Source organism: Oryx dammah, unplaced genomic scaffold (assembly GCF_014754425.2).
Source record: "Oryx dammah isolate SB20612 unplaced genomic scaffold, SCBI_Odam_1.1 HiC_scaffold_2, whole genome shotgun sequence".
NCBI classification, from domain to species: domain Eukaryota; kingdom Metazoa; phylum Chordata; class Mammalia; order Artiodactyla; family Bovidae; genus Oryx; species Oryx dammah.
Window position 1 is genome coordinate 135,305,560 of NW_024070186.1, and position 20,555 is coordinate 135,326,114.

Genomic DNA, 20,555 nt, shown 5'->3' on the forward strand with positions numbered 1-20,555 from the left:
GCGGGTCACAATGTAGGGTTAGGGCGGCCTGTGGGCGGGGCTCGGCGGGGGAGGAGCCGCCAGGCGGGGGCGGTGACGGCGGTAGAGGGAGGGGAAGGAGGGGACGGGAGAGGAGGGGAGGGGAGGGGAGGGGAAGGGACAGGAGGGGAGGGGAGAGGAGGGGAGGAGGAGTTGCGGTGGAAGGACAGCGCCATTCTGGCCGGCCGCTCCCTCTGTCCCCTTTCCCTTCCCCGCAGTGGCCCGCGAGCCGCCAGCGGAGGAGCGCGCGCGCGCGCGCGTGACGCGTCCGGGCTTGCTAGCGCCCTCCCGCCCCCCAGCGTCCACCGCCCGCTCATGGCCCGGGCCGCGGCCGCCGAGCCGCGCTGAGGCGGGCCGCCCGGAGTCGTGGGGCCGCCGCCGTGGCCCTCGGTGTCCGCGCCGCGCCGCCAGCCCGTGGTGCCCGCGCACGCCGGCCGCCGTCGCCTTCGCGCCTGGCTGGCGGGGGCGCTGTCCTCGCCGGCCGTCCGCGCCGCTCCCTGGGGCTCGGCGGAGCGCGGCAGTCAGGGCCAGCGGAGGCTCGGGGAGCCGGACGCCGGCGCGGCGGGGGCCATGACCGTGGAGCAGAACGTGCTGCAGCAGAGCGCGGCGCAGAAGGTGAGGAGACCCGGCCCCGCTCCTCCGCCCGAGGTGCCGCCCTCCCCCGCCGCGGCCGGGCCGGGACCTCCCCGCCGCCCGGGCCTCCGCGGCCCCAGCTTTCCCCGCGCCGCCGTCCCCCGCCCCTGCCCGCTTTGGGGGCGTCGCGCCCAGTTCCGGGCTGCGTGTGGAAAGCGGGGTGTACTTGGCGGGTTTCAGTCCACTTCCTTCTTGCCAATTGTTTTCCTGTAACCGACGGTGCTGGGTGTTTGTTGAGCGCGACCTCACATTCCTACACTCCTCTGTATGACTTCCTAATTAAACTTTATCTTCCTCGTCCTTTTTTTTTTTTTTTTTTAAGAAAAAGAAATAGCCGGTTGTCATCCCTTGTAAACCCAGTTTTCTTTCCAAGACAGGAGCCTTCCAGATCTGCTATTTTGCAAGAGTCTCCACCGCAGTTGAATTGCCAGGTACAGGAACCAGGTGGACTCAGTGTAAAAGTAGAGGATTTGGTTGATTCCTTTTTCTTTTTGTTTTTTCCCTTTTTAAAAAAATATAGAAACTGTCCCTTAAGAAGGAGACCTTTTGGGGCATGCTTATTTCAGGTATATCTTGTCCCCTAAGTTTGACCTTGTTCCATCCTCACCCTTTACTCTTGCCTGGGTCACACATTAAAAAGGTTGTTCCCTTAAGAAAAAAAAAAATCTGAGTTTGTGAAGCTTCAAATCTTTTCCGTTAAGTCTACTTAAGTGAGAGATGCTACTTTTCCCCCCTCGGTTTTGCTTTCGGAATCTGAAGTGCACTCTCACGGGTTGCACCATATCCTGGAGAGTCCTTGGCTATGGCTTAATTTTTTGGGAGGGGGTTATTGGTGTGGAAAACATTTTGGGCAAAAGGAAAACCATTACTTCACTCGTCTTGAAATTATGGTGGTGACCACGCTTTACTGTGAAAAGCTGCTAGAACTGTTCGATTTTTCTGGGAGAGTAGTGTGAATGCCCCACCCTGTGGTGTTGATATCAGTAGTTTTTTGGCATCATTATATCTTACCTGTGCTTGATTTTAAAATAAGGCGTACTGTCGTAAAATGGACTGTGTATACTCACAGCGTGCTAAGTTTTTGCTTTGAGATATTTTTAGAGTTTTATGGTAGTACTTGAAGTAATTGAAGATGCTCAAGAATTTTGGAAAGCGAGCATACTGCATTGTTATTTTAGGCACTTTGGGGAAGTTTTCTTGGAACTCGTGTGTGTTAATTGTTATTGGTTAATTTGGGCATCCCAGGTGGCTCAGTGGTAAAGAATCTGTCTGCAGTGCAGAAGACTCTGGTTCGATGCCTGGGTTGGGAAGATCCCTTGGAGAAGGAAATGGCAACCCGTTCCAGAATCTTTGCCTGGGAACTCGCATGGACAGAGGGCCCTGAGGGGGTTTCTGGTGTGGCATAGGGCCATGGGGTGGCAAAGAGTAGGGACACCGCTTAGCAACTAAAGAGTGACTGGGTTGATTGAGAAGATGTTGCAGATTGCGGTTTATTTACAGTGAAATAATTCTAGTTTTAATAATGGGAGCTTAGAACAGTTTATCTCCTAATCCCCTTCATTCTGTTTTGAATACCTTGAACTTTAGTTTTTGGTGTTGAGTATGTGACAAAGTGTTAATACTTAGAGGAGGATCTTGTGGCCATAGTATACTGAGCAATATTTAGTAGGCTTGGTGTCCTTCCGGTTTATAGTTCTCTTCAATGTTGAGTATTAAAGCCTATTTTTTTTTCAAAGTGGGAAATGTAGCTCATGTTTTTCACATGTCAGATTTGAACAATGGCAAAAAATTTGTGAGTTTTTAAAATTGATTTTTGACTAATGTACTTAGATAATGCAGATCTGCCCATTTCAGAGGTTTATGCATAAATTTGAATCAAGAATAAATTACTAAAAGTGATCTTAGCCATCAAGTCCAGTTTCCTATTTTAATGAGTCCCCTCCTTATGCAAAGGGAGTAGTTGTTAGTCTAAAATACTACCATTTTGACACTGTTTTTAGTACGTGTCATATCATCTCGTTGAGATTGTGGACATTTTTTAGAGCAATACAGTCGCATTTATTTTTATACTTCTATCATGGTGTTATGTATTAAAGAAACATTTAATGTGTTTACTTGCCATATTAATGTTCTTTGTTACTCATATTAGTACTATTTTAAAATATTCATACAGGTTCAAATACTTTAAACCATCTACTTCAAATGAACTGACATTAAAATCCACCAAGCTAGTAACTAGGAAGTAGACTTCCAGCTAGTAACTAGGAAGTGAACTACTTGAGAAGAAACAAAAGTGAAACTCTTTGTTTTTAAAATGGAAACTATGAATTATTAGTAAAATGAGAAGTGTCTAGTGCATACTGCATAACCAAAATTTTAGCCTATTTTCTGCTTTTGTTTAAAAACTTGTTGTATGCTCATGTATAATATTAGCTTTATGTCTGTTCATTGGAACAGTTTCTTATTTTGTGAGATTTTTCTTTTTCCTTCCCAAAGGATGTATGATTATAATTAAAAAAAAAAAAAGTAGCACAACACTCAGGTCTTTTTTTTTTTTTAAGTAACACAAAACTTACAGGTCTTCTGTTTACCTACAGAGTGGCTTGTCACAATGTAACATAAGGCAAGGGGTGTCTTTTCCTTTGCCTCTGATGTGTTCTTTGCTTGATGGCTCAAGTTTGGCCCTGGCAGGCAGTTGTGAGATTGAGTGAACCTGCAAAGAGCCATTTTCCTGAGGTTTAAGATGATACAGGTGAATTGGAGTTGGTATCAGATTAGCTAAGGTTAAGTCCTGTCATAATTTTGGTCTTGAATGTGTATATTCGGCCTTTCTGCTTGATATTTACCTGAAGTGTAGGATTCTCATCTCAGAATTTTGGTTCATTGATTCAGGTCCCAAATGAGGATTCTCTAGGGCAGCAATATATTAAATAGAAGGCATTCTCTTAGAGACCAGATTAATTTGAACAGCTGTGAGCTGGATTCTATTTACATTAACTGTATTCTCCTGAGTTGAATAACTTTTTTTTTGTGTGTGCCTATTTTGTTTCACCCTAGGGCTTAGAACAGTTTCTTGCACATAGTTCAGTTTAGTTGCTTAGTTGTGTCTGACTCTTTGCGACCCCATGGACTACAGCATGCCAAGCTTCCCTGTTCATCACCAACTCCCAGAGCTCGCTCAAACTCATGTCCATCGAATCAGTGATGCCATCCAACCATCTCATCCTCTGTGGTCCCCTTCTCCTTCTGCCTTCAATTTTTCCCAGCATCAGGATCTTTTCCCATGAGTTAGTTCTTTGCATCAGGTGGCCAAAGTATTGGAGCTTCAGCATTAGCATTAGTCCTTCCATTGATTATTCAGGATTTATTTCCTTGAGGATTGACTGGTTGCACATAGTAGGTTTCAATAAATATTCGATGAGTGAATATTAGTTCCTTAACTGAATCTCACAATTTAACATGATGGAGAAACAGTTAGGAGCTTCGTACCTGGAACTGATGGTAAAGAATTTGCCTGCCAATTTAGGCAACATCAGAGATGCGGGTTCCATCCCTGGGTGGGGAAGATCCCCTGGAGGAGGGCATGGCAACCCACTCCAGTATTGTTGCCTGAGAAATCCCAAGGACAAAGGAGCCTGGCGGCTACATACAGTTCATAGGGTCACACAGAGTCGGACACAACTGAAGTGACTTAGCGCACACGCAGAAACGATGAAAGCTTGAAATTGTGGACATCTGTTAGAATATAGGCAATGTAGTGAAAGAATAGGATGTGGGTTGACCTAAATCACCTTTCCATGACCTTGGGCAAGTCATTAAATGCCTCTGAATTTACTTTTAAAGCCTTGAAGATAGATGATTAGACATGAGCAACTTTTTTATATCCAAGTATTTAGTGGAGCTAAGCGTGTGTTTATTCCAGACAGAGAGGATAAAAAAGAGAAAGTAGAGAATAAAGGCAGAAGGAATCTTATAGATCAACAGTCAGCTTTCATTTAATTATACTGGGGGTTAGGTGGGAAGGAAGTCATGACTGAGCGACTGCCCTGAACTGGAAGTTATAAAAATATAATATAGCATTTAAAGAGACAGTTCAGCTCAGTTGCTCAGTCGTGTCTGACTCTTTGCGACCCCATGAATCCCAGCACGCCAGGCCTCCCTGTCCATCACCATCTCCCAGAGTTCACTCAAATTCATGTCCATCGAGTCGGTGATGCCATCCAGCCATCTCATCCTCTGTCGTCCCCTTCTCCTCCTGCCCCCAATCCCTCCCAGCATCAGAGTCTTTTCCAATGAGTCACCTCTTTGCATGAGGTGGCCAAAGTACTGGAGTTTCAGCTTTAGCATCAGTCCTTCCAAAGAACACCCAGGACTGATCTCCTTTAGAATGGACAGGTTGGATCTCCTTGCAGTCCATGGGACTCTCAAGAGTCTTCTCCAACACCACAGTTCAAAAGCATCAATTCTTCAGCGCTCAGCTTTCTTGACAGTCCAACTTCTAACATCCATACACGACTACTGGAAAAACCATAGCCTTGACTAGATGGACCTTTGTTTGCAAAGTAATGTCTCTGCTTTTCAATATGCTATCTAGGTTGGTCATAACTTTCCTTCCAAGGAGTAAGCGTCTTTTAATTTCATGGCTGCAATCGCCATCTGCAGTGGTTTTGGAGCCCCCCAAAATAAAGTCTGACACTGTTTTCACTGTTTCCCAATCTATTTACCATGAAGTAATGGGACCAGATGCCATGATCTTAGTTTTCTGAATAAGCCAACTTTTTCACTCTCCTCTTTTACTTTCATCAAGAGGCTTTTTAGTTCCTCTTCACTCTCTGCCATAAGGGTGGTGTCATCTGCATATCTGAGGTTATTGATATTTCTTCCGGCAGTCTTGATTTCAGCTTGTGCTTCTTCCAGCCCAGCATTTCTCGTGATGTACTCTGCATAGAAGTTAAATAAGCAGGGTGACAATATACAGCCTTGATGTACTCCTTGTCCTATTTGGAACCAGTCTGTTGTTCCATATCCAGTTCTAACTGTTGCTTCCTGACCTGCATACAGATTTCTCAAGAGGCAGGTCAGGTGGTCTGGTATTCCCATCTCTTTCAGAATTTTCCACAGTTTATTGTGATCCACACAGTCAAAGGCTTTGGCATAGTCAGTAAAGCAGAAATAGATGTTTTTCTGGAACTCTCTTGATTTTTTGATGATCCAGCGGATGTTGACAATTTGATCTTTGGTTCCTCTGCCTTTTCTAAAACCAGCTTGAACATCTGGAAGTTCACTATTCACATATTGCTGAAGCCTGGCTTGGAGAATTTTGAGCATTACTTTACTAACGTGTGAGATGAGTGCAATTGTACGGTAGTTTGAGCATTCTTTGGCATTGCCTTTCTTTGCGATTGGAATGAAAACTGACCTTTTCCTGTCTTTAACCTTATATAAATCACTGTAAACATTATATAAAATAGACATTGTTTAGTATTAAATGGTTGGTTATCTTGTTAGCATAATACTTGGTTTACTGAGAGAGCAGGATCCAGCTACTTATTCCCCTTTTACTCCTTTCCTTTCTCACCTACTTTTGACTCTATACTAAGGTTGTACCCCGTTGTCTTAATGAATTTTCATTAGTTCTAGTTTTCTGATATTCTTCAATATTCTTTGTATGCAGTCCATATCATTTGCAAATAATTATCATTCTGACCTCCTATCAATTTTGGCACCTCTTTTTTCATACGTTATTATTTTAGCTAAGATTACAGAATACTAGGATTAATAGTAGGGTCTGTAATGTATTGTTTCATTGTAATATGAAATGTCCTTATAGTTACATGTTTTTAAGATGTTTTGAAATCAGATTTAGATGTTGACTATCAAATATCTTTTTTTTTTTGGCAACAAGTGATGGTGGTATTTTATGATAAGCACAGTTGTAATGGGTAACACGTAACATATTTACTATGATGTTAAGAAAGTGTGCAAATAATTTTATAACTTCTTTTCAACTTCATTTTCCCAACCACTTTTTTAGGTAGACACTTTTTTTTACTTTCATGTCCTGGTTGAGGAAAAAGTATTAGACAAGAACTAAAGGCAACATTTCATTGTTAGTGTATGTTGAGGGTGGGCTTTAAACTCTGAGATTTGGGGGCTTCTGCCATTAACCATTAATCTGTATTGCTTTCTGGCTTGCCTTTGTCCTGATGCCTCAGAATTCATTACACTAAATTTTAATTGAAAAATTAGAATCTTCATTTTTAAATGAGATTTGTTACAAGGTTTGTTTTTATATGTATATGGGCTAAAATAAGATTAGCTCATACAAAGATTAGAAAGCTTTTTGTTTTTTCGTACGGTTTTGGAATTGTTTAGCGTAGCATTAAGTTAAATCAGTCAAAATTTGTAGCATTTAACTGTTTTTGATCTTTCGACCTAAGTGCTTGCTGCTTTGAAGTTATGATGACTGTGACTCTTATTAGGCTGACTGCTTTATTTAAAGCACGTTTTAGTTATGCTTTCCAAATTTTGACTATTATCTTAAAATGTTTTTCTTTCATTATTTAAAAATATTTTTTGTTTTACTTTTTTTGTTGCACTTTTTAAGTTGTTGGTTTTTAGTTTAAACACAATTGAAACATTCTGTTTAGAGAATATGATTTGTAATAGTTTTAGAAATTTATTAAGAATTTCTTATGACTAAGCACATGAGGTTTTAATGATCATGTAAAAGAATATGTATTTTTTGAGTTACAGAGTTCTATATATATCACATGAGCACTTAGGGTGTGATTTGAATATTTCATGGTTTTATTTTTATATCTTCTGAGCAAGATTGACGTCTCTACTTTTAATATAATTTCATCAAATTATATTTGTATTTCTAATGGATCTAATCTAAATTTGATTTTGCTGGTCATTTAGTAAGATTTTGTCATATATATATATATAGTGATAACATGTTTAATCTTTTTATTGCCATCTGATTTTCATTTATTTGAAGATCTTTTTCTTCTCTTAATTTTAAACAAATATATTTAAACATGTTTTTATGTAATAATTAATAGTTTTTCCTCCTTCCCTGTGCTCCCAGTAAGACTGTTTAGCATATTTTTCTTACATCTTTCTTGAGTTTATTGGAATAATATGGAATGGTAATTTTAAATGATTTTTAAAATTTTTACAATGTACTCTACGTCAAAAATATTATTTTACTTAATTGTGTTAAATATTAGTGGCTAGTAAATTTTTTAAAATAGGTATTTAGATGTTTAATTTTAACTATGCTTTTCTGTGTAGTTTAATGCTGTTTAACTTTTTTTTGGGTAGATAATTTAACTTTCTTTGTGTATGTATGTTCTCAATCACGTAGGACTCTCTGTATGAGATTATAAGATTTCCTCTTTGGTTTTAGAATTCAGAGATTTTGCACGCATGTGTGTATGTGTTTTTAACCATCCTGACAAAAATTTTTGATCTGAAAACTATAATGTTCTTCTCAGGAAAAAGATATATATTTAAAAGTTATTACTGTTACTCTCATCCATTTTTCTTCCTACTCTGAAACTACATTATTTGAATATTAGATACCATTCATCTCTCTATCTTGCTTCAAATTTCGTTTCATATTTTTTTCTATTCTTTCACTCTGTGTGCTAGAATAACTTTTTGCTTTGTCTAAAATTATTATTTTTGTATGCCAGTTCTGTATTTGCTTCCTTCATAAGTGGTCAGATACTTTTTGTCAGGTTTGTTTTAATTCTAGTTGATTCTGAAGTACACAGCATGGAATTAATCATAAACTTTGGATCATAATCAGCTATCAATGCAAATATGCTTTCATTTATTTATGAAATAGCAAATTAATCTTTGATGATAAGCACACATTGAACCCACTGCCTAAGGCAAAAGTGAGAACTTTGAAAGTAACCTATATCTATCCATATAGTCACCTCATCCCATCCCTCTGTTTTCATTAGAGATTGTAATCAGCTTGAATCCTGTGTTCATTTTCTCTTTGATTTCCTTTTTATTGCCTCTCTGATTCCAAAGGCTCGTATTTTTAAATTTTAGTTGTTTTAACTTTGGAAACTTTTTTCATCTTGCTATATAAATGAAATTTATGTGTATAATAATAAGAGTTTAAAAAGTTGTGTTTGCAACAACTAGACCTGTTTGCACTTAATTTTTGTACCTGATGTGTTAGGGATCCAATTTAATTTTTATTCTGTGTATGATTTTTTTGTTGTTAATCTTACCTTATTGCAAAGTTAATGCTCTCCCCCACTGAACTGACGTACCATCTCTGTCATATGTAAAAGTTTTATGGAAAATGCGTTTTTGTTTTCCCCCTTTGCTGTTTTGTTCCACGGTTCATTTTGTGAATACCATCCTGTCTTCATTGTTAAGGCTTCATAATAGTCTCTGTACTGAAACAGGAAGTTTGCTCTTCTTCCAGTGTGCTTTGGTAGCTTCCTTAGAAAGTTTAGAATAATCTTACCAAGTTTTCTGAAAAACCCTGTTTGAGGGTTTTTTTTTTTTTTCTCAGTAATTTTATTGACCCTGTAGACCAATTTGGAACTTCTAACATCTTTTATGATATTGAGTCTTTCTATCCATGAACAGGGTGTACTTTTTTTTTTTTTTAAGCTCTACTTTAATATTTTTGTTGTTTAGTTGCTAAGTCATGTCCAACTCTTTTGCGACCCCATGGGCTGTAACCCGCCAGGCTCCTCTGTCCATGAGATTTCCCGGGCGAGAATACTGCAATGAATTGCCATTTACTTCTCCAGGGGACCTTCCTGATCCAGGGGTTAAAGCTGCATCTCCTGCATTGCAGGTGGATTCTTTACCACTAAGCCACCTTAGATCTTTAATATTTTTCACTTGGTTTATGATTTTCACAGTAGAATTCATGTACATTATTTGCCCTATATAGTTGATACTTTCCAGTAACAACATTATAAAGTACTTTAAAATGTTTGTTATTTGTTACTGGTGTGTGTTCTAAAGGAGATCAGTCCTGAGTGTTCTTTGGAAGGACTGATGCTAAAGCTGAAACTCCAGTACTTTGGCCACCTCATGCGAAGAGTTGACTCACTGGAAAAGACTCTGATGCTGGGAGGGATGGGGGCAGGAGGAGAAGGGGCCGACAGAGGATGAGATGGCTGGATGACATCACCGACTCGATGGACATGAGTCTGAGTGAACTCTGGGAGTTGGTGATGGACAGGGAGGCCTGGTGTGCTGCAGTTCATGGGGTCACAGAGAGTGGGACATGACTGTGCAACTGAACTGAACTGAACTGGTGTGTGTGAATGCAGCTGACTTTCGTAGATTGATTTTATATCTCGCCACTTTGCTAAAATTTTTTCTGATATTTTTTGAGAGATGTTTTTGGATTTTTTATATAAAGATCGTGTAAATAAATCATGATAGTTTTATTTACAATTTTTATGCTTATAATTCATTTTTGCTTGTATTAGGTAAGACGTCTGATAAATGTTTAGAAGTGATGATGGTGGATGTTTCTATTTTATTGCTAATTTTAAAAGGACAGTTCTTCGGTACCCGATATACTACTACTTTTTTTTTTTTTAAGATTAAAGTTTTATTTATATTTGGTTGCGCAGGGTCTTTGTTGCTGTTCTTGAGCTTCCTCTAGTTGTGGCTGCAAGTTGGGGCTACTCTTTGTTGTGGTGTACAGGCTTCTCACTGCTGTGACTTCTCTTGTTGTGGAGCACAGGGTCTAGGCATATAGGATCCAGTAATTGCAGCACGAAGGCTCAGTAGTTGTGGCGCATGGGCTTAGTTGCTCTGCGGCATGTGGAATCTTTCCAAACCAGGGATCACACCCGAGTCCCCTGCATTGGCCACCAGGGAAGAATGGTCCCTGGTGTACTTCTAAAGTGTTTTTCTTGGGCATAGACATAACTGTTGTAAGGTATTGCTAAATGGTTATTCACAGTGATTGTACCTTCCCATCAGGAATGAATGAGAGTTCCAGTTGTCTGTATCTTTGTAACAGTGTTATCAACTTTTATATGTTAGCAATTTTAGTAAGTAGTGGTACTTCATTGTGATGTCAGTATATATTTCCCGATTGACTGTGGTTTTGAACACCTTTTCATGTACTTATTGGCTATTTTTGGATGATTTTAAAGTATTGTTTCTCATATTATTCAGGTTTACATTCTCACAGGATCAGCAATAACTTATTTTTCGAAGTCTGAAGATGGCAAAAAAGTTAAAGATGTTCCCAGAGGTAAAAACATTTACGGGCCAGTACTATATGCTTACAAAACAAAGTGAAGTTGCACAGTTTTTCCTGCATTTTATATTTTTTCTAGTAATGCCTCATAAAAAGACTCCCTGCTAAAGAATGAAAAGGCTTTTCTTTTTCATGCCTCAAACTAACACCAAATTAATCTCTTTATTAATTAATTACACACAGAAGAATAATCTTATGATGTCTATTTTGTTCCATAGAGTACAAAAATACTTTCACATTGTAGTTGGCTTGGAAGTTTGGAGAGAACTTGGGGTACCAGTGATGGGGAGGGATAAACTGTGGACAGGTAAACAATTAAGTAGAGAAAGACGTTTCTTACGGTTTTTGGTCCATGTTGGAACAAGACAGAAGAGTAGCTTGTTTTGAACTAGAAACTTCTTATTTCTTGGGTTTTTGTTGGTGTTGTCTAGCCTGGAAGTGGGTCTGTTGGGCTGAGTGGCACTAGCTTTGAGGGCAGGATTGACTGTGGAGCTGAGAGCTAGATCCTAGGTAAAGAGGAAGGATATGGGAGGATATGGAAAGAGGGACCAGGATTGAAGAACCATTAGTGGTCAGGATCTGATGCTGTGCTTGTACTAAAGTGAGAACTAACCATACACTTGCATATACATAAGTTTATGCATCATAATTGGAACCAGGGTACATGCAAAATCAAATGTCACCTTTGTATTGAGATGGAGCTACAGAAACAAGCTTGGACTCAGGGTGTGGGTCTTTCTGTATCCTCCACGGAGGCCTCTGAGCTGGTCTTGGCACTTCAGAAAGAGGACCCCTGAAGTCTTCCCATAAAGCTTTAAAGAAATTGGGTCAGGACAGGGCCAAGGAAGAGTGTTGAAAAGAAATTAGCATCAGTCCACTGCCTCAGGTCTAAAATGATCAGTTTGGGAGGCAAGAAGGAGCTCTCTGCACAGGCCTCCTGGGGTTATGAACTCTGTTCTCATTGCTCCGTACAGATTCTCAGAACTGAATTCCAGACTTCTTCCCTAGTGGGCTGGTATTTCAAGTTGGTAATAAAACTGCAGAACTAATAGAACTGATTATTTCCATTCCTGCTACTGGCTTCAGAGGGAGGGCTCTAGTATGTCTGAGCGTCTTAGGCTGCGGTGGGGTAGAGAAGGCAGCATGTGAGCATATTTGGTGGTTCACTTATAGTTATGACCATTAACCATTCTAGTGTTGATAGGTTAGTTGGTTATCTTTTTTATATGTTTATGAACCATTGTTTTTTTCCCTGTGGAATTCACATTTGTTTTTGGTTGTTTGGGTGGGGGGAGGGGGAGTTGTTTTACTTTTTCCTTTTTGATTTGAAGGAATTCTTTATAGTTTAAATACTACTTTTTCCCTCAACTTATATATCTTGGAGATGTTTTTTTCCATTTTCAACATTTTTCTTGCTCCCTTTGTGTTTTTCTTCCATGAATAGGAGTCCATTTTTATTTAATCTCAGTAGTTCAGTTCAGTCACTCAGTTGTGTCTGACTCTTTGCGACCCCATGGACTGCAGCACGCCAGGCCTCTCTGTCAGTTACAGATTCCTGGAGTTCACTCAAACTCATGTCCATTAAGTCAATGATGCCATCCAACCATCTTATCCTCTGTTGTCCCGTTTTCCTCCTGCTTTCAGTCTTTCCTAGCATCAGGGTCTTTTCCAATGAGTCAGTTCTCCACATCAGGTGGCCAAAGTATTGGAGTTTCAGCTTCAGTATCAGTCCTTCCAATGGATATTCAGGACTGATTTCTTTAGGATGGACTGGTTGGCTCTCCTTGCAGTAAGGGGCTCTCAGGAGTCTTCTCCAACACCACAGTTCAAAAGCATCTTCAGTGCTCAACTTTCTTTAAAGTCCAGCTCTCATATCCATGCATGAACGCATGGCTACCGGAAAAACCATATCTTTGACTAGACAGACTTTTGTTGACAAAGTAATGACTCTGCTTTTTAATATGCTGTCTAGATTGGTTATAACTTTCATTCCAATTGGAACCCCCCCAAAATAAAGTCAGCCACTGTTTCCACTGTTTCCCCATCTATTTGCCATGAAGTGATGGGACCGGATGCCATGATCTTAGTTTTCTGAATGTTGAGCTTTAAGTCAACTTTTTCACTCTCCTCTTTCACATTCATCAAGAGGCTCTTTAGTTCTTCTTCACTTTCTGCTGTAAGGATGGTGTCATCCACATACCTGAGTTTATGCATCATGTGGTCAGATATTTCTCTTGGCAATCTTGATTCCAGCTTGTGCTTCATCCAGCCCACTGTTTCTCATGATGTACTCTGCATATAAGTTAAATAAGCAGGGTGACAATATACAGCTTTGATGTACTCCTTTTCCTATTTGGAACCAGTCTGTTGTTCCATGTCGAGTTCTAACTGTTGCTTCCTGGCCTGCATACAGATTTCTCAAGAGGCAGGTCAGGTGGTCTGGTATTCCCATCTCTTTCAGAATTTTCCACAGTTTATTGTGATCCACACAGTCAAAGGCTTTGGCATAGTCAAGAAAGCAGAAATAGATGTTTTTTTGGAACTCTCCTGCTTTTTCGATGGTCCAGTGGATGTTGGTAATTTGATCTCTGGTTCCTCTGCCTTTTCTAAAACCAGCTTGAACATCTGGAAGTTCACTATTCACATATTGCTGAAGCCTGGCTTGGAGAATTTTGAGCATTACTTTACTAGCATGTGAGAGGAGTACAGTTGTGTGGTAGTTTGAGCATTCTTTGGCATAGCTTTTCTTTGGGATTGGAGTGAAAGCTGACCTTTTCCAGTCCTGTGGCCACTGCTAAGTTTCCAAATTTGCTGACATATTGAGTGCAGCACTTTACAGCATCATCTTGTAGGATTTGAAATAGCTCAACTGGAATTCCATCACCTCCACGAGTTTTGTTCATAATGAAGCTTCTTAAGGCCCACTTGACTTCCCCTTTCCGGATGTCTGGCTCTAGATGAGTGACCACACCATCTTGATAATCTTGGTCGTGAAGATCTTTTTTGTACAGTCCTTCTGTGTATTCTTGTCACCTCTTGTTAATATCTTCTGCTTCTGTTAGGTCCCTACCATTCCTGTCCTTTATTGAGTCCATCTTTGCATGAAATGTTCCCTTGGCATCTCTAATGATGCATGGGTCATGTTGGAGAGGTCTGACACAATGTGGTCCACTAGTAACTTAGATGTAACCAAAATTAAAAAAATATATATCAGAATAACAAGGTTAACTTAATTTGACAGATGGTAGTGTTTTATAGAAGCTCTATTGGCATTTTCAGCTTCAACCAAGGAAAGTAATGTATATGTATCAGCATTATTCTTACAAAATATGGTTATTAAACATAGAGAGTAGATTTTATTGCTCTTGTCATCTATATTCCATCTGTAACCTCAGTACTTATTTGATAGCATTTGTCTTAGAGTAGTGGTCTCAGCCTTTTTGTTGTCAAAAATCTTCAGAGATGTGCCCCCAGGTTTGATCATAGTTTAAAACTTTATTTTGCTGTACTTCAGTAAATGTACTTATTTCAGTATCTCCTCTGAACAGATTTTGTGATTTAGTGTAGAGCAGAATACACTTGTTATGAATAAGAGGTAAACAATTGTACATTACTTTTAAGTTAATGCCGAATACATATTATTTGTTGAAACTTGTCAATTTTGCTATGAGCACGTCTTAGTGCCTGGATAATCAGGAGGGTGGGATACTACTGAACAGTGTGATAACTGCTTTTGCAGACACCATTGGACAGTATTGTTGTACTGGAGCAACAATTGCATTCTAATTACTGCCACCTCCCTTAAGAGTTGTTGAATTTTGTTCAGATCTTTTTGAGTGTGCTGCCAAAAATGCTTAGTATTTAAACACGTACTACAGACACAGGGAAGTTGAGAATTGATGGGTAAGAAGACAGTCTCAAGTAGGCCTAGGTATGGGCAAGATTTTTGCAAGCTTGTCAGATTTTGCTGTGTATTTATTAGTACGTATATTTAAAGTATGTACATTTGGGCTATACAGCATACTAAAGTTTGGTTGCTAATACCATGGACTATGTGTTTACTTAATTGTAGGAGTTTTGCAAGGTTTGGTCTTTGGTTTTCTGCTTTCTACTTTGTGAGCTTTGAGTGTTTATATAATTTGTCATTTGTTATATGTTCATTACTACCAAATTTGTATTTTCAAAATAATTTAAAACTTTCACCCTGACATAAACTGTTGTTTCATGTTTTCAATTGCATTTCTGCTTAGATATCCATCCAGTTATCTCTCATTTTCATGTCCATCTATTCATTTATTCTTTCTTTAAGGAGATAGGTATAAACAATACACTGTAAAATAGCTTATAGTTTGGTGGTGGTGGGAGCCAGAAATGCATACATTATATTAAAAGTTAAATGAAGTATATGAAGCTTCCCTGGTGGCTCAGACAGTTAAGAATCCTACTGCCATGCAGGAGTCCTGAGTTCGATCCCTGGGTTGAGAATATTCTCTGGAGAAGGGAATGGCTACTCACTCCAGTATTCTTGCCTGAAGAATTCCAAGGACAAAGAAGCCTGGTGGGCTGCAGTGCATGGGATCGCGAAGAGTCAGACATGACTGAGCAACTGATGCTTTTACTTCTTTCCTTAAGTGAGGTGTATACAGGATATATTGCTAGGACCAAGGAGAGGATCTAAGAACAGGAAAGACCTCACAGAGGAGGTGATATTGAAGATGTATAGGGAGATGGATGGTATCATTTGAAGCAAAGAGAAGTCCACGAGCAGAACAAACAAAACAATTTGGTGCCTTGGTGTATCTGTAAGTAGCTATATATGACTGGCTGTGGTATAATATATAATACTCTCTGGCTGCTCTTTCCTCTCATCCTTTTCCCCTGGCAACCTAAGTTTCATTCTTTAAGTCTGTGAGTCTGTTTTTGTTTTGTGAATAAGTTAAATGCAATGTCTGCTGTGTGTGTGTGTGTATATATATATATATATATTTTTTTTTTTTTTGCTGTATATTTTTAGGTGTTTTTTTTTAATCTAAATGAAACAGTGAAAGACTAAATATTTAGTCTTTTCCTTTGGTTTCTGTCACAGAAATTTGCTGCCTTTTGTATGTTAATGAGATGACTCCTGGCTGGGGGGACTAGATTGCTTCAGGATGGGAGCTTGGCCTCAGAAAAAACAGCCACTATGATTAAAGCCATGGAGAAGGCAATGGCACCCCACTCCAGTACTCTTGCCTGGAAAATCCCTTGGTAGGCTGCAGTCCATGGGGTTGCTAAGAGTCGGACACGACTGAGCAACTTCACTTTCACTTTTCACTTTCATGCATTGGAGAAGGAAATGGCAACCCACTCCAGTGTTCTTGCCTGGAGAATCCCAGGGATGGGGGAGCCTGCTGGGCTTCTGTCTATGTGGTGGCACAGAGTCGGACACGACTGAAGTGACTTAGCATGATTAGAGCCTACTCCCCTGTCCAAGAAGGAAAGAGGGACTAGAGATTAAATCACAGTCACCAGTAGCCAACAATGTAATGCATCGTGCCTACATAATGAAGTCTCTAGTGCCTTGTACACTTTTCGTAAGGGCTCAGTAAGTGGTGGTTCTAAGAAAAAACCTACCGTATATGGTTAATTTTCCCCTTCTTGATTGTTTTTGAGACTTCTCTCTTAAAAATACAGAATTGTATCATTAATATATTATTAGGATACAAAAAATGCTTTTAAGGATGTTGATTGTATGAGTAAGAGTCCAGTTACGATATAGAAACTATACAGTAATATGAATGGGAAAAGTTTAATATAAAGAAATATTGACTAGTAACAAATGATAAAGTGTTATCATTTGAATTATCATTTAAAGAACTCTAAAGAATAGAGGAAGAAATATGTTTGGGAGAGGTCTCACCGAGCCCTGAGACTGAGATTCACTTCTTATTGAAGAAGTTATGATTGAAGCCCCCTGGATGGAGGACATGTGTGCTGAGTTGCTGGAGCCTGGACACTTACGTAAATGACCCTTTTATCGGTCTGGGAAAGAAAGTGGTATAGAGCACATGCTTTATTAAACCTAGCTGTATGTCTAGAATAATGCAGTTTCTAATATCAATAGTGAAAGTGTTAATGGCTCATTTGTGTCCTACTCTTTGCAACCCCATGGTCTGTCCATGGGATTCTCCAGTCCAGAACACTGGAATGGGTTGCCATTCCCTTCTCCAGGGGATCTTCCCCACCCAGGGACTGAACCTGAGTCTCCTACATCGCAGGCAGATTCTTTACCATCTGAGCTACCAGGGAAGCTCGGTCAATAGAATGTACTGTATTTGTAATTAGGATGACCAAATACTGTATTTGTTTTAAGGAATTGTTTGTGATACATAGAGCTGCTAGGAGTTATGTGGTATTCTAGTTTGAAAGTTCTACTTAGAGCATGCTAATTTTGCTCTATTAGTTCAAGGGATTTTATTTTTGGACTGGAAATTAATAAAAATTTAAGTACAGAAACCAAGAGACACACAAAGATTTAATTGGACAAGAGAGAAATATATTAAGAATCAATCAAATCATCAGCATCAAAAATAAGTTAAAGATAAACTTGATTTAAACTGTAGAGATTGCAGTTCACAGGTATGAGTTGATTCCTGACAGTTTTGTTTACCCACATTTTCTAGAATATAAGCATTCTAATTTAAAAACACACTGTTCCAAAAGGTTTTGCAAGTTGGGTTTTTGTAACTCTAAATGCATGTTCCCATAGAAACCGTGTTTCATGGTATTAGATTTTTGTTTGGCCTAGAAATGTATTTAACTCTGTGTGAACTTAGCTTATCACTCTGGGTCAGGAAGATCCCCTGGAGTAGGAAATGGCTATCCACTTCAATATTCTCCTCTGAAGAATCCCATGGACAGAGGATCTTGGTGGGCTACAGTCCATGGGGTCACAAAGAGTTGGACATGACTTGGTGACTAAGCACACACACACAAAACAGTATATTTTGGGGAAACTGTTTAGTTTCTAATTCTGTTGCATATCTTTTATCTGCCAGTTAATAGGGATAGAGGGTTCTCTTCAGAGCACGGACATCGTGCAGGCGTTAGACTGGTGAAAGGGCTGCAGTAGGGCTATGAGCTCTGAAGGGGGGAATGATGGAAACTTTTATTGAGGATGAGCCAAGTGTCTTATTTTTTCACCTTCTTCTTTTTTGTTTTTTTAGATTACATAATGCTTAAGGTTGTAGATCTGGATTCTATAAAAACATGGGGAAAGACTTTAAGTTCAGAATTTCTGGGATTTCTAAGGCTAAATGTAAATAGTGAAGAATACAAAAAGCATACTTTTTAGATTTATACATCCATAAAAGTATGTGATTATTTTAATACTGAAGTGCTGTTAACCCAAAAAGATTGAGATGAACCTTAACTCTATGGCAGTAGAAAATAAAAGATAGCACAACTATTCTTGAGATTAATATGTAGATCATTTGAATTTGGAAATTTCAACAATACTGTACTATACACTCCCCTTCAGGCAGGATGGACATTACCAGGACTAGGCAATAAGGCCTTCTATGAACTTCTCAGTGCAATGTAGGGAAGTGTAGAAAGTTTGCTAAGCAATTGGGCGTGATTTATGCATGCTTGTTCCCTTCTCTAATTTAATTTGTACCTCTTTCCTGTGGATGAGTTCAAGCCCTGTGAGGTAACTTACTCTAGTTCACCTGTGCAAACTGTTGTTTTCATTTATTTGGTCAATATTTATTGTGTTTCTACCACATGCCCGACACTGTACTATTTAGTTACCAGGAACACAGTGATGAGGGAAATAGACACCCTGTGTTCTCTTTGGTATAGAGTCTGATGATTAATCATTATATATTATTACAGTCTGTGGTGTCAGAGAAACCTCTGACCTTAACAGAAAGCAATTGAATATCCTCAGACCTTTGAATTAGGAAGCAGAATAGTATTGTGTACACCCTGACTGGAAGAGGAAATGCAAGAGGGGAAAGCAGGGTAAGGTCAGGCTAGAAATGGCTGGGGCACGTAAAGGGCCCTTTAAGCTGTGAGAAGGGTCACACTGTAGGTAAGTTCCTCAGAGAGGTCACATGAAGGTGCACATCTATTATTTGAGGTTATATATGAAGAGAAATGAAAGGTTGTCATGTCGTTCTCCTTAAAATTATGGATAAAAAAGAATACAAGACTTACTTATAAAGATTTTTTTTTTTTTCTTATATGTCTGGTTAGAGGCAGGTTTGGGTCTTACAGTGAGCTACATGAAGGATATATTATGTACTTGAAATTATCTGTCAGTGAACTTTGAAATGTTTTCCATTTGGTGCCTAGCAATGCTAATTCTGAAATTTAAATCATGTGATTTTGAAGTTGATGAATGCTTTGGGATTTCCTATCAAATTGTTTTTTTTTTTTCTTCCTTAGACATGTTTAAAGTTTTTTTAAGAGGTTCTTATGAGAGTTACCATTTTTTCCCCTGAAGATGGAAACCTTTGTCTTCTTGCTTTTGCATAAACTGTTTTATTTATATTTAGAAATGCAGTCAAAGGAACCAAAGACCAACTTACGAGTCACTCACCTCTTAACACAGAAAGCTTTCCTGCCTTGTGGTCATCAGTGCTCCAGTTCTTTTGTACCACTTTCTTGTATCAAAGTGTTTAATGTCAACATAGTAATGGATTTTGGGGCTGAGTATTTATTTTTTTTTACTACATCTTTAATCTCCAGAATCAGATACCATGGAGAAAATGTGGGAGACACATGGACTGTGGAATTTGAAAAATTAGACAATCATTTCTGCATTTGTACTTCATAGTCTCTTAAATATGTTATTCGCTATAAAATGAGAGTGATTTTCTAGAGGATTTGTGTGTGTGCATGTGCGCATATATTATTTGAGATTATATACCAGAAGCACTGGCATGCAGTAAGAGCATAATAAATACTTGTATTCTTTTTTTGCCTTAGGTCAGTGATCCTTTTTTGCATTTTAAGAAATTATACCAATGTAAATATGCTGTAGTCTTACTTAAATAGATTTAAAACAGACCCAGTATTATATAGGATCAACAGGGGAAGAATTCTCTGAAACACTCTGATCCATACTTTATATTGAAGTTACTGGTACCTTCTTCTCCTTGAAATGCACAATTTTGGATTTTACACGTAGTAGGTACTTAAGGATGTCGTCACTCACTAAAAATAACATCAGTGAAGAAATCTGAAGGCCTATAGATAGTCTGAGCTTGCTCACTTACTGATTTTTGTGGTGTTTGCAAACCACTGAATCTCTTTGAACATTGTGTCTTGCCCTTCTTGATTCAGCAGTGTCAGCAGGTTACAGCCACCTCCTTATACTGTTCAGTTCAGTTCAGTCTCCCAGTCGTGTCCAATTCTACGACCCCATGAACCGCAGCAGGCCAGGCCTCCCTGTCCATCACCAACTCCCGGAGTTTACCCAAACTTAGGTCCATTGAGTTGGGGATGCCATCTAACCATCTCATCCTCTGTCGTCCCCTTCTCCTCCTGCCCTCAATCTTTCCCAACATCAGGGTCTTTTCAAAAGAGTCAACTCTTCTCATGAGGTGGCCAAAGTATTGGAGTTTCAGCTTCAACATCAGTCCTTCCA

The 20,555-nt window shown here is 39.3% G+C and overlaps 1 protein-coding gene across 2 annotated transcripts in view; it reads left to right on the top strand.

Moving 5' to 3' along the window:
* Window positions 1–367: 367 nt before the first annotated feature.
* USP25 (ubiquitin specific peptidase 25) overlaps window positions 368–20,555 on the top strand; it is a 163,875-nt gene continuing 143,687 nt past the window's right edge. Inside the window, exon 1 of one of the 2 annotated variants that reach the window (XM_040227290.1) lies at window positions 368–633. In XM_040227290.1, coding sequence (XP_040083224.1) covers window positions 589–633 — 45 coding nt within the window. In that variant the 5' untranslated portion in view covers window positions 368–588. The remainder of the gene's footprint in view (window positions 634–20,555) is intronic. The other variant, XM_040227272.1, reaches the window with a different exon arrangement.